This window comes from Nicotiana tabacum, chromosome 4 (genome assembly GCF_000715075.1).
Source record: "Nicotiana tabacum cultivar K326 chromosome 4, ASM71507v2, whole genome shotgun sequence".
Lineage (NCBI taxonomy): Eukaryota > Viridiplantae > Streptophyta > Magnoliopsida > Solanales > Solanaceae > Nicotiana > Nicotiana tabacum.
Genome location: NC_134083.1, coordinates 58,748,284 through 58,765,434, shown reverse-complemented (window position 1 = coordinate 58,765,434; position 17,151 = coordinate 58,748,284). Strand labels below are relative to the sequence as shown.

The following is a 17,151-nucleotide window of genomic DNA, read 5'->3' as shown; positions in this document are numbered from 1 at the left end:
GTTAAACATTAGGATATCATGTCCTTGACTTCATATGTACATTGTAAATATTAAGGACATGGCGTCCTTAACTTTATGTGTGTTGTGTAAATATTAAGAACACATGAAAAAAGGATAAAAATATCTTTTTATATTAATTTTAATAAATTAGTGATTATTTTTGCTCAATATTTTTAATACTTAATAAAAACTAAATACCATATTAAAAAAAAGTTAATATCGGACGCCATTTCTACTCAATTATTTGAACAAGTCATGGGAATATCCCAATATAGTAAACGCATCGGCCTAAGGAGCCGTCAAGAGACGGACTTCCCCGAACCATGGAGTCGGAACAGAATCCAACAACCATACACCTGGTCTCATCCACTGACTCGCCCGAGTTCAACCATCTGACTCGGGCGTTAACTAACTCTTCCGTTATCGGACTCGACGCCGAATGGAAGCCCATTCGAACCCACCAGTCTACTTTCCCCACCGTCTCTCTTCTTCAAATCGCTTGCCATATCGCCGGTGCCGACGATTCGTCGATCGAATCACCAGTCTTCTTAATCGACCTGGCATCAATCCATTTACCATCAATTTACCAGTTCATCAGGGATGCGTTTGTGTCGCCTTTTATACTAAAATTGGGATTTAGGTTCAAGCAGGATTTGGTGTACTTGTCTTCTACTTTCTGCTCTCATGGCTGTGAACCCGGTTTCGACAGGGTTAGTTTTGCTTCTTTGCCTTCTGAAAAGTATTTTTTCGAATTACAGTAAAAGTGGAAGTTTTATATGTTAATATAGCTTTTCCCTTGATATATGCTCTAGGTTGCTTAAAGATCTGCAGCTCGATAAAAAGTTATTTTGCTTTTTTGTTATAACTAGCCTAGATTGTAAAAGAATTGCTGTTTTATCAACATGTTATTGCTGCAGTTAATATTTGTTATTTGCTAAAGTACTTGGACATTTTTCTCTTCAAGCAATCTTGGTTCAAGTAACACATTCTGTAAGCTGTACATCTGTATGATTGGTTACCTTTATATAGAACTGATTTAACTGTTTTATTTGGGTAATACTTGTCGTATACTAGCTAATAGTTGGTGACTAGGTGGAACCCTTTTTAGATATTACAAGCATATACAATAACCTGCAACCCAGGCAACCAGGGAGAAGATTGTCGAACCAAATAAAGAGCTTGGCAACAATTTGTCGGGAAGTTTTGGGAATTTCTCTATCAAAGGTGTGCAATCTTGATGCTGGCGTTTTGTTAGTCAGGAAGATAAATATGGTTTGATTATAGAAAGATTTGTTTCAATTTAGTGCATCTTGATTGCAGGAACTGCAATGCAGTGATTGGTCACAGCGACCTCTGACAGAAGAGCAAATGCAATACGCAGCAGCCGATGCTCATTGCTTAATTCATATCTTTGAAGTCTTCAAGGTTAAGGTTGCGAAAGAAGGTTGGTGAAGTACCTTTCTTGTCTTGTTCTAGTGCATGCCCATGTGTTACAGCTTCCTTGAAGCAGCTCTGACACACCAGTAACCAACTTCCTTGATTGCAAAGATTGTTCTTTCTAAAGCAGAAAATCAGGTGTCTTGAGTATGTTCACTAGTTTTTCTACTGGAGTATAATGCTCTCCTTTTGAACAACAATTGGGGGTATGAAGTATGCACTTTCATCTGAAAGATGCTTTTGTTATGTTAATTGTTTGAAGCAGTGCGGTGATAGGAGAGAGATTAATCCAATTTTGGACCTATCTTTGTACTTCACTTGTCCAATTAGATTTTCAGTTCTCAATTTTTGATATGCGATATCCAAGAATAAATGATAAATAAAACGGGCAGTTATGTCCTGTCAGCCATCAGGAGTTATAGACCATCACACGGGCAAAGAAACTCATCTTTCACTGCATTATTTCTATCTGGTCTGTTCTCTTTACATTTGGTTAAATGGTCCATTTCAGGGAATTCTGTCCAAAGTATTACTGGCCTCCAGATAAGACTGGATCTTGGGCTGAAGCAGAGACTTGACACACATCAAAATTCTAACAAAATGTGTAGCATCAAATTTGGTGAAGCTTCAAAGATGGTGCAAGCTATTGCACCTGATTTTTGTAAAAGAGTCCCCATCTCAGAGGAAGTGGTCACCGCACTGTCACCTGATCAAGCTAATCAGATGGATAACGTGCTTTCACCAATTGTCCAAAAGTATGGTGATAAAATTTTGTTAACTGAATCTGACAGAAAGCCAAAGATCTCGAGAAAGAAAGAAAGGAAATCATCTGGTAGAATAGCAAACAAACAAAGGCCAACAGAAGGCGATGGAGAATGGCAAGGTCCTCCACCCTGGGATGTGACCTCCGGTGGGGATGGGTCCCCTAAGTTTCTATGTGATGTGATGGTGAGATACCACATTTTAGCTACAGATATTTCTATTTGGGAGGCCAAACTATGGCACTTTTGCTTCTTTTTCTGGCTGTTATTGGAACGCTGTGGTAATCTTTCAGGTTGAAGGATTGGCGAAACATTTAAGATGTGTTGGCATTGATGCTGCTGTTTCTTATTCAAAGAAGCCTCAATCAAGGTGCTGAATGGCTTTCGATTACTTTGACCTAGCTGATTCTAAGTGGAGACTCAGTAGCCATATTTTTTCCCCCTATATGACATCCCTTGTGATATCTTTTCTATCTTTTGTTTTCTTCAGGGATTTAATAGAACAAGCATGTAAAGAGAAGAGAGTACTCTTAACACGAGATGCAAAACTTCTGAGGCATGATTATCTCTTAAAAAATCAGATATACCGGGTGAAGAGTCTTCTAAAGAACGATCAGTTGGTTGAGGTAAATTGAATGCCTTTAAATTCTAGCCAATGAAGTTAGAACATCATTTTTTTTAACTGAATGATGAATGAAATGAGAAGGGGGGGGGGGGGGGTGAACACTATTGAAAATCTTGTTGACCGTCCACTCATGGAAATATTACCTTGTGTATACAGATAATAGAAACCTTTCAATTGGAAATTTCTGAGGACCAGCTGATGTCAAGGTGCACAAAATGCAATGGTAAGTTTATCCAAAAACCTCTGACAACTGAAGAAGCTGTTGAAGCAGCTAAAGGATTTCAGGTGATTCCAAACTGCTTGTTTAACAAGAATTTGGAATTTTGGCAATGCATGGATTGCAAGCAACTTTACTGGGAGGTAGGCCTTCAGTTGGTACTTTATTCCATCAAATTTTGTTGGGTTGTGTGTACTGCACCAGATACTATTTCCCTGCACTTCTCCCTAATGTAGAGAAATAGAGACATATACAAATGGAATGGAACTTGTAGTGGGTTTTTTCCCTGCCATCACGCATGTTTACGCAATGAAAACTGTTTTTATGTGTGACATTTCTGAGCCTATGCAAAGTTCTGTGTCTGTTAGTTTTGCTGATAGTGGAAAACAGTTTCTGCACCCTACAAAATTTTCTTTTTTGGATGAGGTGCACATGCAAGTGGAAAAAATTAATTCTCATAATCTGTCAAGAATATTGTCATAGTTTAAAATTGGCAGTGGCAAATTCGATTATATGTGATCTTTGGACTGGCTGGAGCATTTTCTCCAATGGGATGGATGAGTGGTTAAGGCATAGGAGTAGAGCCGCAACTCGTAGATCCCAGGTTTGAATCCTAGCTACAATAATAAGCTTGAGTCCATTTACTCCAGCCTTGACGGGCAGGTTTTTAGGCGCCTGCATTTGTGAGTCGTAGCAGGCTGCTCGATGGATTATCTAAGTGTGCACAAGCTGGCCTGGACACCATCCTCGTCAGATTTTTTAATAATAAAAAGAAATTACTAGCATTTATTTGCAGTAAAAGGCCCTTTCCAAGTGTACCACCTTTTTTGCAGGTAGACCTGCTCTTTTAGGTCATATTGCATCTCATTACCGAGGTTAGTTTGTTGAGGTAACAACACTGGTTTACAGAACTGATAACCATAATCTAAATTATATTTGTCCATTTCATTGTTGTGAGAAGATAACACAATGCGGGATCTGATATTGGAGTGTGTTTATCGGCCAATATCAACCTCAAGTTTATTCCCATGTTACTGTGATGTAAAAATAGTATATACCAGAATAGCAGATTGCAGAACTGAGTCTGAGAAAAACATCACTCTGCTGCTATGCCCTTGCATTTTTCTTTTCCCCAAGTCCTCATCTTAGTTATGGAGGTGCTCATTAGGAGTTCTCTGCCTCCTTTGGCCTTTCTAAATGATGTTGCTGATCGTGAAGAATCCTAGTGGCAAACCAGTTATATTAAAAGCTTTTATAAATTTTTCTTCACATTTTGTTCTTTTTACATTGTAAAAATAGGTGATGTTCTCATAGAAAATAAAAAGACGCGAACTTTCAGAAACAGTGAAAGATGCTTTTGGTCTGGGCTCCCAATGTCATTAGCAGCCAATCTAGCAGACAAAACATCAGTGTAGCGTTGATGCGTGTCAACGACCCCTCTCTAGGCTAAAGCCATCAACAGTGGCTCCCTCGTCACCCCCAAACCCCCCAGAAAATTCAAAAGTTAGAACAAGGATAATGGAAAAAATGTTCTCAGCCTGCTAACAATAGCCCCCTCCTACAATTATCAAGCCAGTCCCTCACGTCTCCACCAGAGGTTTATGGCTACCTCTCTCCAGCTTCGACACTTGGTATTCGTCCCTCAGGCCTTGCAACTTCTTGTTACTGCATTTTTCATTCCCCCTACACGTAGTCTCTTGCTATTGTTGCATAGTGAATTGCTGAATAGTACCTTCTGAGGCAGGCAGGGTTTGATCTGTTTCAATAGTTACTGCTATCTCAGGTGACAGTATGGTCTTGGCATTGTTGTGAATAACTGGTCACGCAATGTTAAGGGCTATTGCATTTTCAGTTAGAGTGCATGAGAAATTTCTCATGGTAAACGGAATGATAGATCAGAAAGGAATAAATAGCTGTGTTTTTCTGTCTCAAGGCAATGTGGCACTTGATGTGTGGGTAGTCAGCTGGTTCGAATCCTGCTGTGGACAAAGCTCAGTATTTAAGTTGGAAGGAAAATTAGAGGGGAGGACCCATACTCCCTAGAGCTTTGGACCTGTGCGCCAACTAGAGTTGGACTAGAAGCCCAGGGGATTTCCCTGATGTCCCCTCCCCCTAAAAAAATTAGCTGTTTTTCTGTTGATAAATAACTTCAATAATAATGAGGGAAAGGGAAATCTTTTGCCATCATCAGTTTATTTTCAATACCGTGGATGTTCTTTCTGTTTAGATTAATTACAAGAATAAAATTATATTTCTGTTTTTTAGAAACTAAGAGAATGTTCACTCCCCTAGAGAATTGCATGCTCACATTATATCAATGCATCGAAAAGTCAATGTAGATTCATATATCAAATATTGTGTAAATAAATATTTTTGTGTGTTGGGTGGTGTTACAAAACAATAAATATAATTGGTTAAAAGATATTATTAATTTTTAAGGGAATCATTATGAATGAACTTGTTACTTTTTTTCTTGCATTACATATATACTTTTATTTTTTCCTTCGTTGCGTTTTTTTTAACTAAAGCCCACACTTTAATTGCGGTTTTCGCTTAAAGCCCTGATAAACCAGGAGCGCTTTTTAACGCTTTTCGCCTTTTACAACACAAAAGCCTTTGACAACACTGGCTCATTGCTCATTTTTCTATTTCATGATGCTGTTGCAGGGGACTCAATACCACAATGCAGTGCAAAAGTTTGTGGATGTGTGCAAGCTGAACGAATGAAATGGCCAAGATCCCTGTGAACTGATTGAGACACCCCCATTCGCCAGATTGCTATACCAATATTGTTGTAACCTTTAGTTTATTCATCTCCACTCCCCCAAAATATGCCTCACTAGATGCTATCCGGTTCAGGAAATGCCAGCGGCATTTATTTTTATCTGCTGTTATGTACCTGAACCATATTGCTTCTTGTAAGCTTTTAGTGCTTTTGAATTGCGTCTTTTTCTATGCATGAAGGCATCAAGAAAATGACTGCCATCACTTTTGGGCCGGTTTAGTATAAAATTATTTAGGTTTGTCTTATTCTTCTTATATGGAGTTAAAGGGCATAAAAAAGTAATGGAAATGGCTTTAAAATCTCTTGTCCCACCATAAAAACCGATATTTGACCTGGGCGAAAAACGTTAATTTGCTTTACTCCTTTGTTGTGGATTACACTTTTGTGCTTCTCTATTACAAAAGAGAATTTTTTTTGTGCTAAATGACCGTAATGTACGGACTTAAATCACTCCATTAAGTATAGTAGAGTGGAGAACTTAAGTTATCTTTGTTACTATATCTTGTTTGATGTGATTGACTGAAGGGCACAATGCTCACAAATAATTGGACGCAGAAGATTTAAGTATCTTTAAACATGGACCTTATTTTTATTTCCTTTGCTGCATCGTCAAAGCACTAGAAACATAAAGTGACATGATAGAATATATCATAGTAACGAGATGGAAAGCATTATGTGCAGGTAGGAAGAAAGTGGGAAGCTTCAAGTAACCAACTTGTCGTCAATAAATAAACGTAATTCAATTCATCCCACTTTCGTCGTTTCTAGTTGGTCCTAACGAGACTTGAAAATGAGCTACTTTTTTGCTCTCTTCTTTTAATTTTTTAAAACAAGCACACAGTAAAGGACACGCCTTTCTTGATTAAGCTCATTATGTGCAATTTTATGTTTGTTATATTTCTTTTCAATAATTTGCAAGTCAACTTACTCTTCAGTGTTTCAACTACTAAATTTAAAAGATTTAATTTCATAATATGGGACTAAAAGCATGTTAACTACACTTTACATCTTTATTTATATCAATTTAGTACATCTTTATAGATTTTAACTACATATACATATTTTAAGCTGCTGGAACCTAGCGGAGGAGCCACATGGTATGAAGAAAATTAAACTGTTTATATTGCATAAATGGTGTAAAAAGTATATATATGAATTTTTGAATCTCCTTAACATAAGAAAATCACATGTCCAAATCTCTATCGTTGCATGTTGGATTGTTTCATATTTTCTTATCAGAAATTTTGATTCCAACACAGTTCGAATCGAATACTGAAATACTACGACAATCCTGTATGAGGCAAAATCTGTCTCTAGAGTACCCAAGCCAAGATAATATTATGAGAAGGATTCTCGAGTCGACATTAGTCGAAGCGACCCAAGAAGCAGCGAAGTCCTTGGCCGAAGTGTCGATATGAACTGTAGTCGAGATGTCGACAAGAGTCGTAGTCGAGATGTCAACAAGGGTCGAGGTCGAGGTTGAATATCGATGATAGGAGCTGTAACAACTAGTTTGTCAGGATATGATATTAAAAGAGAATATTCTAGTGGAGACCATGATAGGCGATGTGATATTCATTTGTAAGAACACACTTTGACAAGAAGATTCTCTCTCTCTCTCTCTCTCTCTCTCTCTCTCTCTCTCTCTCTCTCTCTCTTACTAAGATACAAACACCACATTTTCACTAAAATTATTATTTATATTATTTCATCAGATCTGAGAATAACTTAACATTCAAAGATTTGTCTGTCACTTATCATTGTCAGGAGGAACAACCATCTAGTTCATCCTTTATTGGATGAATCATTCCTCCTATTTACTTAAATGTCATTTATTGTTATTCATTGCTATTAAATACTACATTATTGCTCATACTTTTTGGAATAATTATTGCATATTGTTATCATTGTTCAACCAAATCTACTAACATTCATCGCACCCTCGGATACTACATCTAGAAATATTATTGTTAACTAAGTTTAACCCATAATTATATAAATTTAATTATTTGAACCAAGAGTCATATTTTTGGTCAAACAATTTGGCACCGTCTGTGGGAATTTCTTAGTTAAAACTTTTAGTTTCTTCTAGATCTACAACTAGCACGGGTCACTAACGTAAAAAAAAAAAGAAGCAAAAACAAGATCTCATTTCTTTATGTGCACAAATCCCAACATGACAGGTAACTGAGAATGAAGGACGAGAGTAATAAGTGACCTCCCAACCAACCTCATAAACGTCATCAACGAAAGTTGTGAAACGGCAGACGAAGGCGCGACACCCAGTGCCTCCCCAAGGCGAGATGGGTCACCCCCACTGCAGCATCACAAAATCTCGTGGTAAGGGAGCCTCCATGTCTGTGGGGGAAGAGACGCCCCCTACTGTAAAAAATCTCCTAGAAGCATGGCTAACTGACACGCTAACCAGCGTCCTCAACAAGCCTGCTCGGGACACGACTACATAAAATGCAAGGACTTACATGATACAACAAGCGGCCGAGCAGTGCAACCAGTCTTCTCCTCCAACGACAAGTATTACTCACAATGTCATTGATAGTATAGGTGACAATGCCTTTGCAGTCATTCTGAAAAGGATGGAAGAAATGGAGAATGAAAACAAGGCGCTCCTAGAGCAAATGAAAGAACACCAAGAAAGGGTCGACACAATACCAGGCGCTCCTAAGCTGTTGCCGAAGAGGGACGCCAGCCGGTTCGTCGAGCAACCTTATAGTGATGATGCAACACTACATGCTATACCAAAAACCTTTAAAATGCTGCCCTATCTCAGGATATAGGACGACACAATCGACCCTGACTCATTACATCACCGCCGTAAAAGGCAATGACCTCGCCAAAGAACATGTGTCTTCCATCTTGCTGAAGAAGTTCGGCGAAACCCTCACAGGAGGGGCATTAACTTGGTATTCGCAGCTACCAACACGCTTCATAAAAACCTTTGAAGAAATGGATGACAAGTTCATAACGGCCCACGCCTGAGCCAAGAAGGCCGAGGCGAGATTGACTGACATATTTGCTATTAAACAATCTCTAGGAGAGGGGCTGAGGAACTTCCTTGCCCGGTTCAATCGAGTAAGGATGACTTTGCCAAATGTGTCCGAAGGGATGGCGATTGCAGCTTTTCAGAACGGGCTGAGTATGGATGGTTCAAGAGCGACGAGGAAACTGTTGAGTTGGTTGGTGAAGTACCCCCAACCACTTGGGACGAAATCCACAATGCTTATTATGCCGAGGTCCGTGCAGATGAAGACGACCTCAACGGGCCAACCCACTGACTAACCTCGGTACAAGCAGAATCAAGAAAGGGTTGAAGAGAGAATACTAAAAGAGATCATCCAATTCCGCTACCTAACAGGGAACGACATCAACCATATATCAAAACGGCCGCCGCCCTTTCCCCCCGCTACGAAGAAGGTCCATCTAGACCAAGGACGGGAACTCATCGGAACGACAGAGGTATGCCCCCCTATTATGTTCTCGCAATTTTTGTGTGTCACCTACAGAGATAGTCTATGCCATGGAAAAGCTCGGGCCAAAAGTGAAGTGGCCGCAAAAGATGAGATCGGACTATAACACTAGAAAATCCGACGCCCTCTGTAAGTTCCACCAGGAACGAGGGCACAAGATGGAAGACTACATCGCCCTAAGGCAGGAAGTCGTGATATGCTACGACAAGGACACCTTAAAGAGCTGCTAAGCGATAAGGGAAGAACTAATTTCGCTAGAGGACACGAACATCAAAGGCCGCCCAAACTACCCTCACCAGCTCGTACCATCAACATGATCATCGGCGACGACGCCTCTATCAACAACGTGAAGTTCACCACCATCCACAAACTCAAGCGATCTATCACCCACGAACGGTATGCCGAACTCGAAGAAAGTATCATCTTTGACAAGTCGGATGCCTACAGTTTGGCTTTTCCTCATAATAACACCCTCGTTATTACTCTGCGAATTTTAGATAATGATGTTAAATGCATTATGATAGATGATGGGAGCGGCACATGCATTATCCATCCTCGATTACTTACCCAAATAAAACTCGAGGATAAGATAGTACCGCGATACATCACGCTAACTGGTTTTAATAATATAGTTGAACGGACGTCCGGGGAAATTACATTCCCTGTTTTGGTCGGCGAGTTAACTCTGGAAACAACATTCCACATCATGAACCAAGACACCGCATACAACACCACAGTGGGACGACCGTGGATACACCCCATGAAGGCGTCCCCTCCAGCTTATACCAAGTCATCAAATTCCCAACTCTATGAGGAATATTCAGCATACGAGGAGAGCAACGTACATCCCGGGAATGCTACCGCATTATTTTAGACAACACGACCACCCAACAAAGGAAGGACAAAGAAAAAGAGGCAAAATAATCAGCAAGGACGAGGTCGGGGCATGACGAGATCGGGGAAGGCATCAAAGATCCCGACATAGTCGTAGCCGCATGATTGACCATAGAAGACCTCGACCTCGTTCAATTAGACCCCAGCGACCATAGCAAGAAGGCCTATATCGGTTGCAAAATTCAAGACCCAGATAAATTCAATCAATTCTTAAAAGCTAATGCAGATTTGTTTGCTTTCAGCCACGCAGATATGCCGGGCATCCCAAAGGAAATTGCCACGCACAAATTAAACGTCAACCCCTTCCACCCCCAGGTGAGGTAAGCCAGGTGTAAATTCAACTCCGCAATCAATAATGAAGTGCATGAGGAAGTGGAAAAACTATTAGAAAATGGTTCCATCAGGGAATTGAAGTACCCCAAGTGGGTCGCCAACGTAGTAATGGTTAAAAAGAAGAATGGGAAATGACGGATGTGCGTGGACTTCATAGACTTGAACAAGGCATGCCCAAATCAGATCCTCATGGAAGAGGAAGATCAGGAAAAAATCACGTTCATCATCCACCAAGGAACGTACTGCTATAGGGTCATGCCTTTCGGACTAAAGAATGCGGGGTTGACTTAACATAGGTTGGTGACAATGATGTTCAAGGATCAGCTCGGTAAACCAATGGAAGTATATATAGACGACATGCTGGTCAAGTCCAAAAGGGGAGAATATCACATCGACCATCTGAAAGAAACTTTCGACATACTCAGTCGGTACGGAATGAAACTGAACCCGGAGAAGTGTGCGTTCGGCGTAGCCTCAGGAAAGTTCCTAGGTTTCCTGGTATCACAATGAGGGATCGAGGTCAATCCTGACCAAATCAAAGCCATCGAGGGGATACCCGAACTCTTGACCACCAAAAAACAAGTCCAAAGGTTGACTGGCCGTATCGCCGCCCTATCAAGGTTCATCTTGCAGTCGTCGGATAGGTGGAATAAATTCTTTGGCATACTTAAGAAGGATAACGACCTCCATTGGACTTCAGAGTACGCTCAGGCTTTGAGGGAACTAAAGGCCTACCTGTCGCCGTCGCCCTTGCTTTCAAAACCAGAGCCGGGGGAGCATCTTCTCGTTTATCTAGCCGTATCCGAGGTAGCCGTAAACGTAGTCCTAATTCTATAAAGTAAAGGTATGCAATATCCCATCTATTACATTAGCAAAATACTAGTTAATGCCGAGACGAGGTACCCGCACCTCGAGAAACTGGCTTTGGCCTTAGTCGTAGCTTCAAAGAAGCTTAGACCGTATTTCCAATGTCACCCCATCTCGATCGTCACAACTTCCACCCTAAGAAGAATTTTATATAAACCCGAGCTATCAGGAAGGCTGGACAAATGAGACATCGAGCTAAGCGAATACGATATCACGTATCAGCCGTGAATGGCGATAAAGTCACAAGTGCTCGCTGACTTCATCGCCGACTTTAGTTCAAAAATAATGCCTGAAGTCGAAAGGGAAGCCGTCCAAATTTCCCTCCAAACACAAGACCTCTAGGTCCTATACACCGACGGTGCATCCAACACATCGGGGTCCGGACTGGGACTCGTACTCAAAGTCCCAATATGAGAAGTAATTCGCCAGTCCATAAGGTTCCCGGATATAACTAACAATAAGGCCGTCATTGCAGGTTTGAGACTAGCGCTCAAGTATGGGGCAAAACGGTTAAAACTACGCTGCGATTCCCAGCTCGTAGTCAACCAAGTCACAGGGACTTTCCGAATCAAGGAACAAAGATTGCAAAAATACCAGACCGAAATCTGCAAGCTGCTGCCCGAGTTTGACGAGTTCCATCTCGACCAAATTCCACGAGCACAGAATGCCGAGGAAGATGGCCTTGCTAAACTAGCCGCAGCCACCAAAAGCATCATAACAGGAGAAAACAACGTGGTCTATCTCCTCAACTCATCGTTAGACCAAGTCAAGGTAAGAACCATTAACTTAACTTGGGACTGGCGCAATCGTATTATCGCAACTAGCAGGATGACACACTCCCAGACGATAAAAAAAAGTCCAGGAAACTAAGAATGTAGCAGCCAAATACAATATCCTCCACAACGACCTGTACAAGAGAACTTACAGCGGCCCTTTAGCGAATCGCATGGGCCTAAACAAAACTCGGCGCGTAGTTGAAGAAATCCATGAAGGCCATTGCAGGGCTCACTCTGGCAACCGAGCACTGGTCAGATGCCTCATACGGGCAGGATATTACTGGACCACCATGAAAAAGGAGGCCGTAGACTTCGTAAAAAGATGCGAGCAATGCCAAAAGTACGCCCCCAGTGCTTTACCAAGCGGGCGAACACATCCACTCGGTCACCTCACCTTGTCCGTTCATCAAATGGGGAATGGACATCGTGCCCCCCTCCCGACAGGACAAGATAACATACGATTCCTTTTGGTTCTAACTGACTATTTCTCTAAGTGGGTGGAAGCAAGAGCATTCGCCCAAATACAAGAACATGAAGTAATCACCTTTATATGGAGAAATATCATATGCCGGTTCGACCTTCTAAATTAGCTGCGACAACGGACCCTAATTCACGGGAAAGAAAACCGCCGAATATTTCGAGAAATGGCATATCAAAAGAATACTTTCAACCCTATACCACCCCACGAGAAATGGGCAAGCAGAGTCCTCCAACAAATTGATACTAAACATCATGAAGAAGAAGCTTGAGGACGCCAAGGGACTGTGGCCGAATGTACTACCAGAAGTATTGTGGGCCTACCGAACAACTCCGAAAACGAGCACATGAGAGACACCCTACTATTTGGTCTACGGGAAAGAGGCAGTAATACCAGTAGAGGTCGGAGATCTCAGTCTAAGGTACTCCCATGAGAGCGGCACAAGCAACGACGAGAGAAAAAGGCAAGAACTCGACGAAGTCGACGAACGAAGAGATATGGCCTATATAAGAATGATCTCCCAAAAAAAACAAGCAGAACGCTATTATAACAAAAAAGAAAAAGTCAGGCCGCTCAAAATCGGGGACTACGTGCTGAAAGCTAAAACTCAAGCGAGGAAAGATCCCAGGGAAGGCAAGCTGGGAACAAATTGGGACAGTCCGTACAAAATCACAGCAAAAGCAAATAAATGATCATTTCAACTAGAAACAACGGAAGGAAAGCTACTAACGAACAACTAAAATATCATCCACCTCAAATACTTCAACTTCTAAGAGAAAAAACATTCCATAAGTCGTACTCTTTTTCCCCTCACTTGAGTTTTGTCCCAGTTTGGTTTTCTCAAGGAGGTGTTTGACGAGGCAATGAAGGGAACACTCCAAGTCGAAGTATGAGAAGGCAAGGCCGTGGTTACTATTTGATTGCTCGACCTCTCATTATTCTCAAAATCGACCAATGAAGGGACTAGATAGACCGGGACTGGAACGCCAGTCAACACCCAAAAGTCTGTAAATTTCTCTAAGTATGTAACAAATGCAACAATGTCAAGGCAATACACTTTATACTTAGCAACACATTTTTCTCAAATATAGGTTATGTTCGACCTTGTTCGAACTAACACCTATCGGCCCTCGGCCATAATTAAATACAGGTTATGTTCGACCTTGTTCGAACTAACACCTATCGGCCCGACCATAGTTAAATATAGGTTATGTTCGACCTTATTCGAATTAACACCTATCGACCCTCGGCCATAAACTAAATTCAGGTTATGTTTGACTTTGTCCGAACTAACACCTACTGACCTTCAGCCGTAATTAACTTCAGGTTACATTCGACCTCGCCCGAACTAACACCTATCGGCCCTCGGCCGCAATCTAATGAAAGGTCACATCCAAAAAAGTCGACGACCTCGGCCATGTTCCAACGCACAAACTACAGAAGCAAAAACATACAAGTACGGAAAACAAAACACAGGAAAAGAAGCAGATGCATAGAACTTGGCATTTCATACTTAAAATAATTTTACAAAGGCTTATGAAGACGCTGCCAAAAATACACAAAAGTTTACAAAAAAGAGAAGAAGAAAAAAAGTACTGATCACTACCATCATGATTTTCTGCTCCTTCACCGCCTTGGCCACCGAAGCCCTCGCCATCTTGGTCCCCCTCGCCACCGTCGCCTTCACCCTCTGGATATGCGGTATCGTACCAGGCAGCCTCCTCAAGTTGATCTACACCTTCATCGTCACCTTCGCGGCCTCAGGCGTAGAAGGATCATACCCACAAGCAAGTCGAGCTTTGCGGGCCTTCACACGAACACCTTCAAGGGCTTCATCAGAAATGGACCCCGCCGCATGCAAATCTCGGAAGATATCTAATTGGGTCTCGTCATGAATTCGTTCCTCATATAAATCCCGAGGAACGTTGGGAAATTCCGAAGTGCGGGAAGAGGACGACCGTGCCAGTAATTGGGCCTTCTCGGCCTCCAAAGCAACCACTCGATCATGGAGAACATATGCCTCTCTTTCCAACTCCCCGATCCTTTCATCAAGCTATTCTTCCTTAAGACTTGCTGTCGTTAAGTCATTTTCCCGCTCAGAACGAAGATTTTAAATCACCACCTCAAGGGACTCCGCCTTATTCAGAGCCTCCGACTGAAACGTCTCCACCTTCTCTAATTCTTTCAGTTTCTCGGTGACTTCACCATTGAGGACCTCCATCTGAAACCGACATTCTTCCAATTGCATGCGCAACTCGATCACTTGTGCCTGAAGGTTGCCGAACTGGGTTTCCACGGCTCTGCTGACCTCAAGCTCATCTTCTTTACTCCTCAACAATGCTACACTTCTCGATGACTCTCACCAACTCGTCATCTTTCTCCTTCAATTTATCACGAGGGCCTACAAATTGCCGCCCTCACCAAATTGCCTGCGAAACTCTCGGTACTTGCCGCAGTACTCGAAATATTGCTTTTTCAACCTCCCAAATATTTCCCTACGCTTTTCCTCCCTCCGGGCACTTTCAATCTCCAAAATCATAGTTTGCAAAAATAAAAAGAAGGAAGGCATAAATGAAAATGCCCCTGCTAACAAAGGCAAAAAAGAGAAGGACAAAACACTGAACGCTCACCCGAGAGCAAGACCGACTATGCTCCTCGACAAGGTGACATCGTCCAATTCCTTGAGGGTCTCACCCTCTATCTCAGAGCAAAGAGGGCCGAGGGCAGGAACTACGTTCTCCGTGTTCTTAAATAAGTCGCGATCCATAGGGATCACAATGGTCCTCGTAGACCCCTCCAACTTTACCTCAAGCTGGGTAAAACCCTCCTCCATCATCTTCAGGTCGTCTGCATTAACGTCCGACCTTAAATCCTCGCCTTCCCCGACAACATCTTTATCTCTCACATTGGTCGGCAAAGAAGCATCAGCAGTCGGCTGGGAAGTCGATGCCTCCTCTCGCCTCGAAGTATTAAGAACATTAGCAGCCGATCTCTCAGCTTCTGCCACCTTAGAAGGTGATCTCTCCGTCGCCGATATCTACAGATCTCCTCTTACGGGGCATCAAATCCCCTTCACTCGACTCAAGTTAATCGTCTTCATCTATAAGAAGATATATGAGAGAGGCTGAGGTCTCCGTGGCCGAAGTCCATATGGCCGTGGAAGGAGCAGGACCAGACGCCGCAATAGAAGGGATAGGGCCGTGAGCAGAAATAGCCGCCGTCGTAGATGGAGCAGAAGCCGAGGGCGTAGCCGCCTTTCTTTTTCGGAACGAAGGAGGTAGGATCTCTCGACCTCCTAGAAGACCCTCTGGCCTAAGCTAGAGAAAACATAGCAAAAAGGAGAGGCTAGCAAAGTAAACGGAAAGAAAGGAAACCAAGGCTCCAACAAAACAAGGGACTTACCAGTTGAAAGGGGAGCCAACCTAAAACTCTTGAAAAAGCCAGGCCGTTCACGGATCCCCATGATGTGAGGGAGGAGCCGACTAACCTAGTCCGAAATATCATCGACCAGAAGATGAGGCGAGATCTTGGCTGCCAGAAAAAGGGAAAAGGACCAAAAATCAAAACTGACATGAAGTAAAAAAAAAATCAGACACATGCGAACAAGGAAACTAAGTACTTACGGGTGCTATTCCAAACCTCAGGAAAACCGTCGACGTTGGCCATCACGTCTTCGATTTTGACGAAGAAGTAGTTTAGCCAAAATTGGCGATTATCCTTGTCGTCCATCTTCACCACTAGGCACTTGTCTTCTCGGTGGCAAAGGTTTAACATTGTCCAACTGTAAAAGCTTGGGGCGAATAGATGTATCAAATGTCGAAGTGAGAGTTTGACCTCGGCCAGCTCGGCGAACTTAGTGAGCATCCTTATAATCTTGTAAACATATGGGGCGAGCTGGGCTAGGCAGACGCCGTAATAACAGCAAAATCCCCCCGCCAGCGGAAGGAGAGGGAGAGTGTAGCCGACTTGGAAGGGGTAGGCATAAAAGGCATAGTATCCGGGGTGATGGACATGCACCGTATCCTATCCAGTCGGGATTAATTCGAGGTGATCGGGGATGCCGTACTTACCCCTAAGTTCTCCCAATTCATTCTCTGTCACTGCCCGAAAGGCTCTAGGGTCGGCATCATGGGACTTCGAGAAATCAGGCCTGATGTCAGGATTGCGAGGAATTATCTCCTCCATCAAAGGGAAGCCCCCATCCTCGACGGCGGTAGGAGCATTCCCCTCATGAGGAGGGAGCACCATCGCTAAAGGGACCGACTCACTTCCCTCACTAGACTCGGAAGGTACATTAGTCATGGTTTTATTGGAAGAAAAAAAGGTATCAAGCAATAAAGGATCGAAAACAACGAAAGCCCCTGGAACAAAAAGTGTTAAGTCACAGAGAAGAAAGAAAGAGATATGGAGTTTCGTAGTAGAAGGTCTAAAACTTCAAAATTACATCTTAGCACATCTATTTATAAGAACTTCAGCACCAAAACCGAAAACGG

At 42.4% G+C, this 17,151-nt stretch overlaps 1 protein-coding gene across 1 annotated transcript; it reads left to right on the top strand.

Moving 5' to 3' along the window:
* The first annotated feature begins 254 nt into the window (after positions 1-254).
* Positions 255-6,070, top strand: LOC107784932 (uncharacterized). Its single transcript, XM_016606129.2, has 8 exons — positions 255-710; positions 1,093-1,224; positions 1,321-1,444; positions 1,949-2,385; positions 2,492-2,568; positions 2,689-2,824; positions 2,980-3,183; positions 5,708-6,070. Exons 1-8 carry the CDS (start codon positions 324-326, stop codon positions 5,765-5,767), a joined length of 1,557 nt encoding a protein of 518 aa, XP_016461615.1. The 5' UTR covers positions 255-323; the 3' UTR covers positions 5,768-6,070.
* Positions 6,071-17,151: the final 11,081 nt, after the last annotated feature.

What these genes read in the sequence shown, in the direction of transcription:
- LOC107784932 (XM_016606129.2), top strand. Translation starts at nt 324, where the DNA reads ATGGAGTCGGAACAGAATCCAACAACCATACACCTGGTCTCATCCACT. An exon ending in GGTTAAGGTTGCGAAAGAAG is followed by an intron (nt 1,445 to 1,948) that starts GTTGGTGAAGTA and finishes GGTCCATTTCAG; the next exon opens with GGAATTCTGTCCAAAGTATT. An exon ending in AGAACGATCAGTTGGTTGAG is followed by an intron (nt 2,825 to 2,979) that starts GTAAATTGAATG and finishes TTGTGTATACAG; the next exon opens with ATAATAGAAACCTTTCAATT.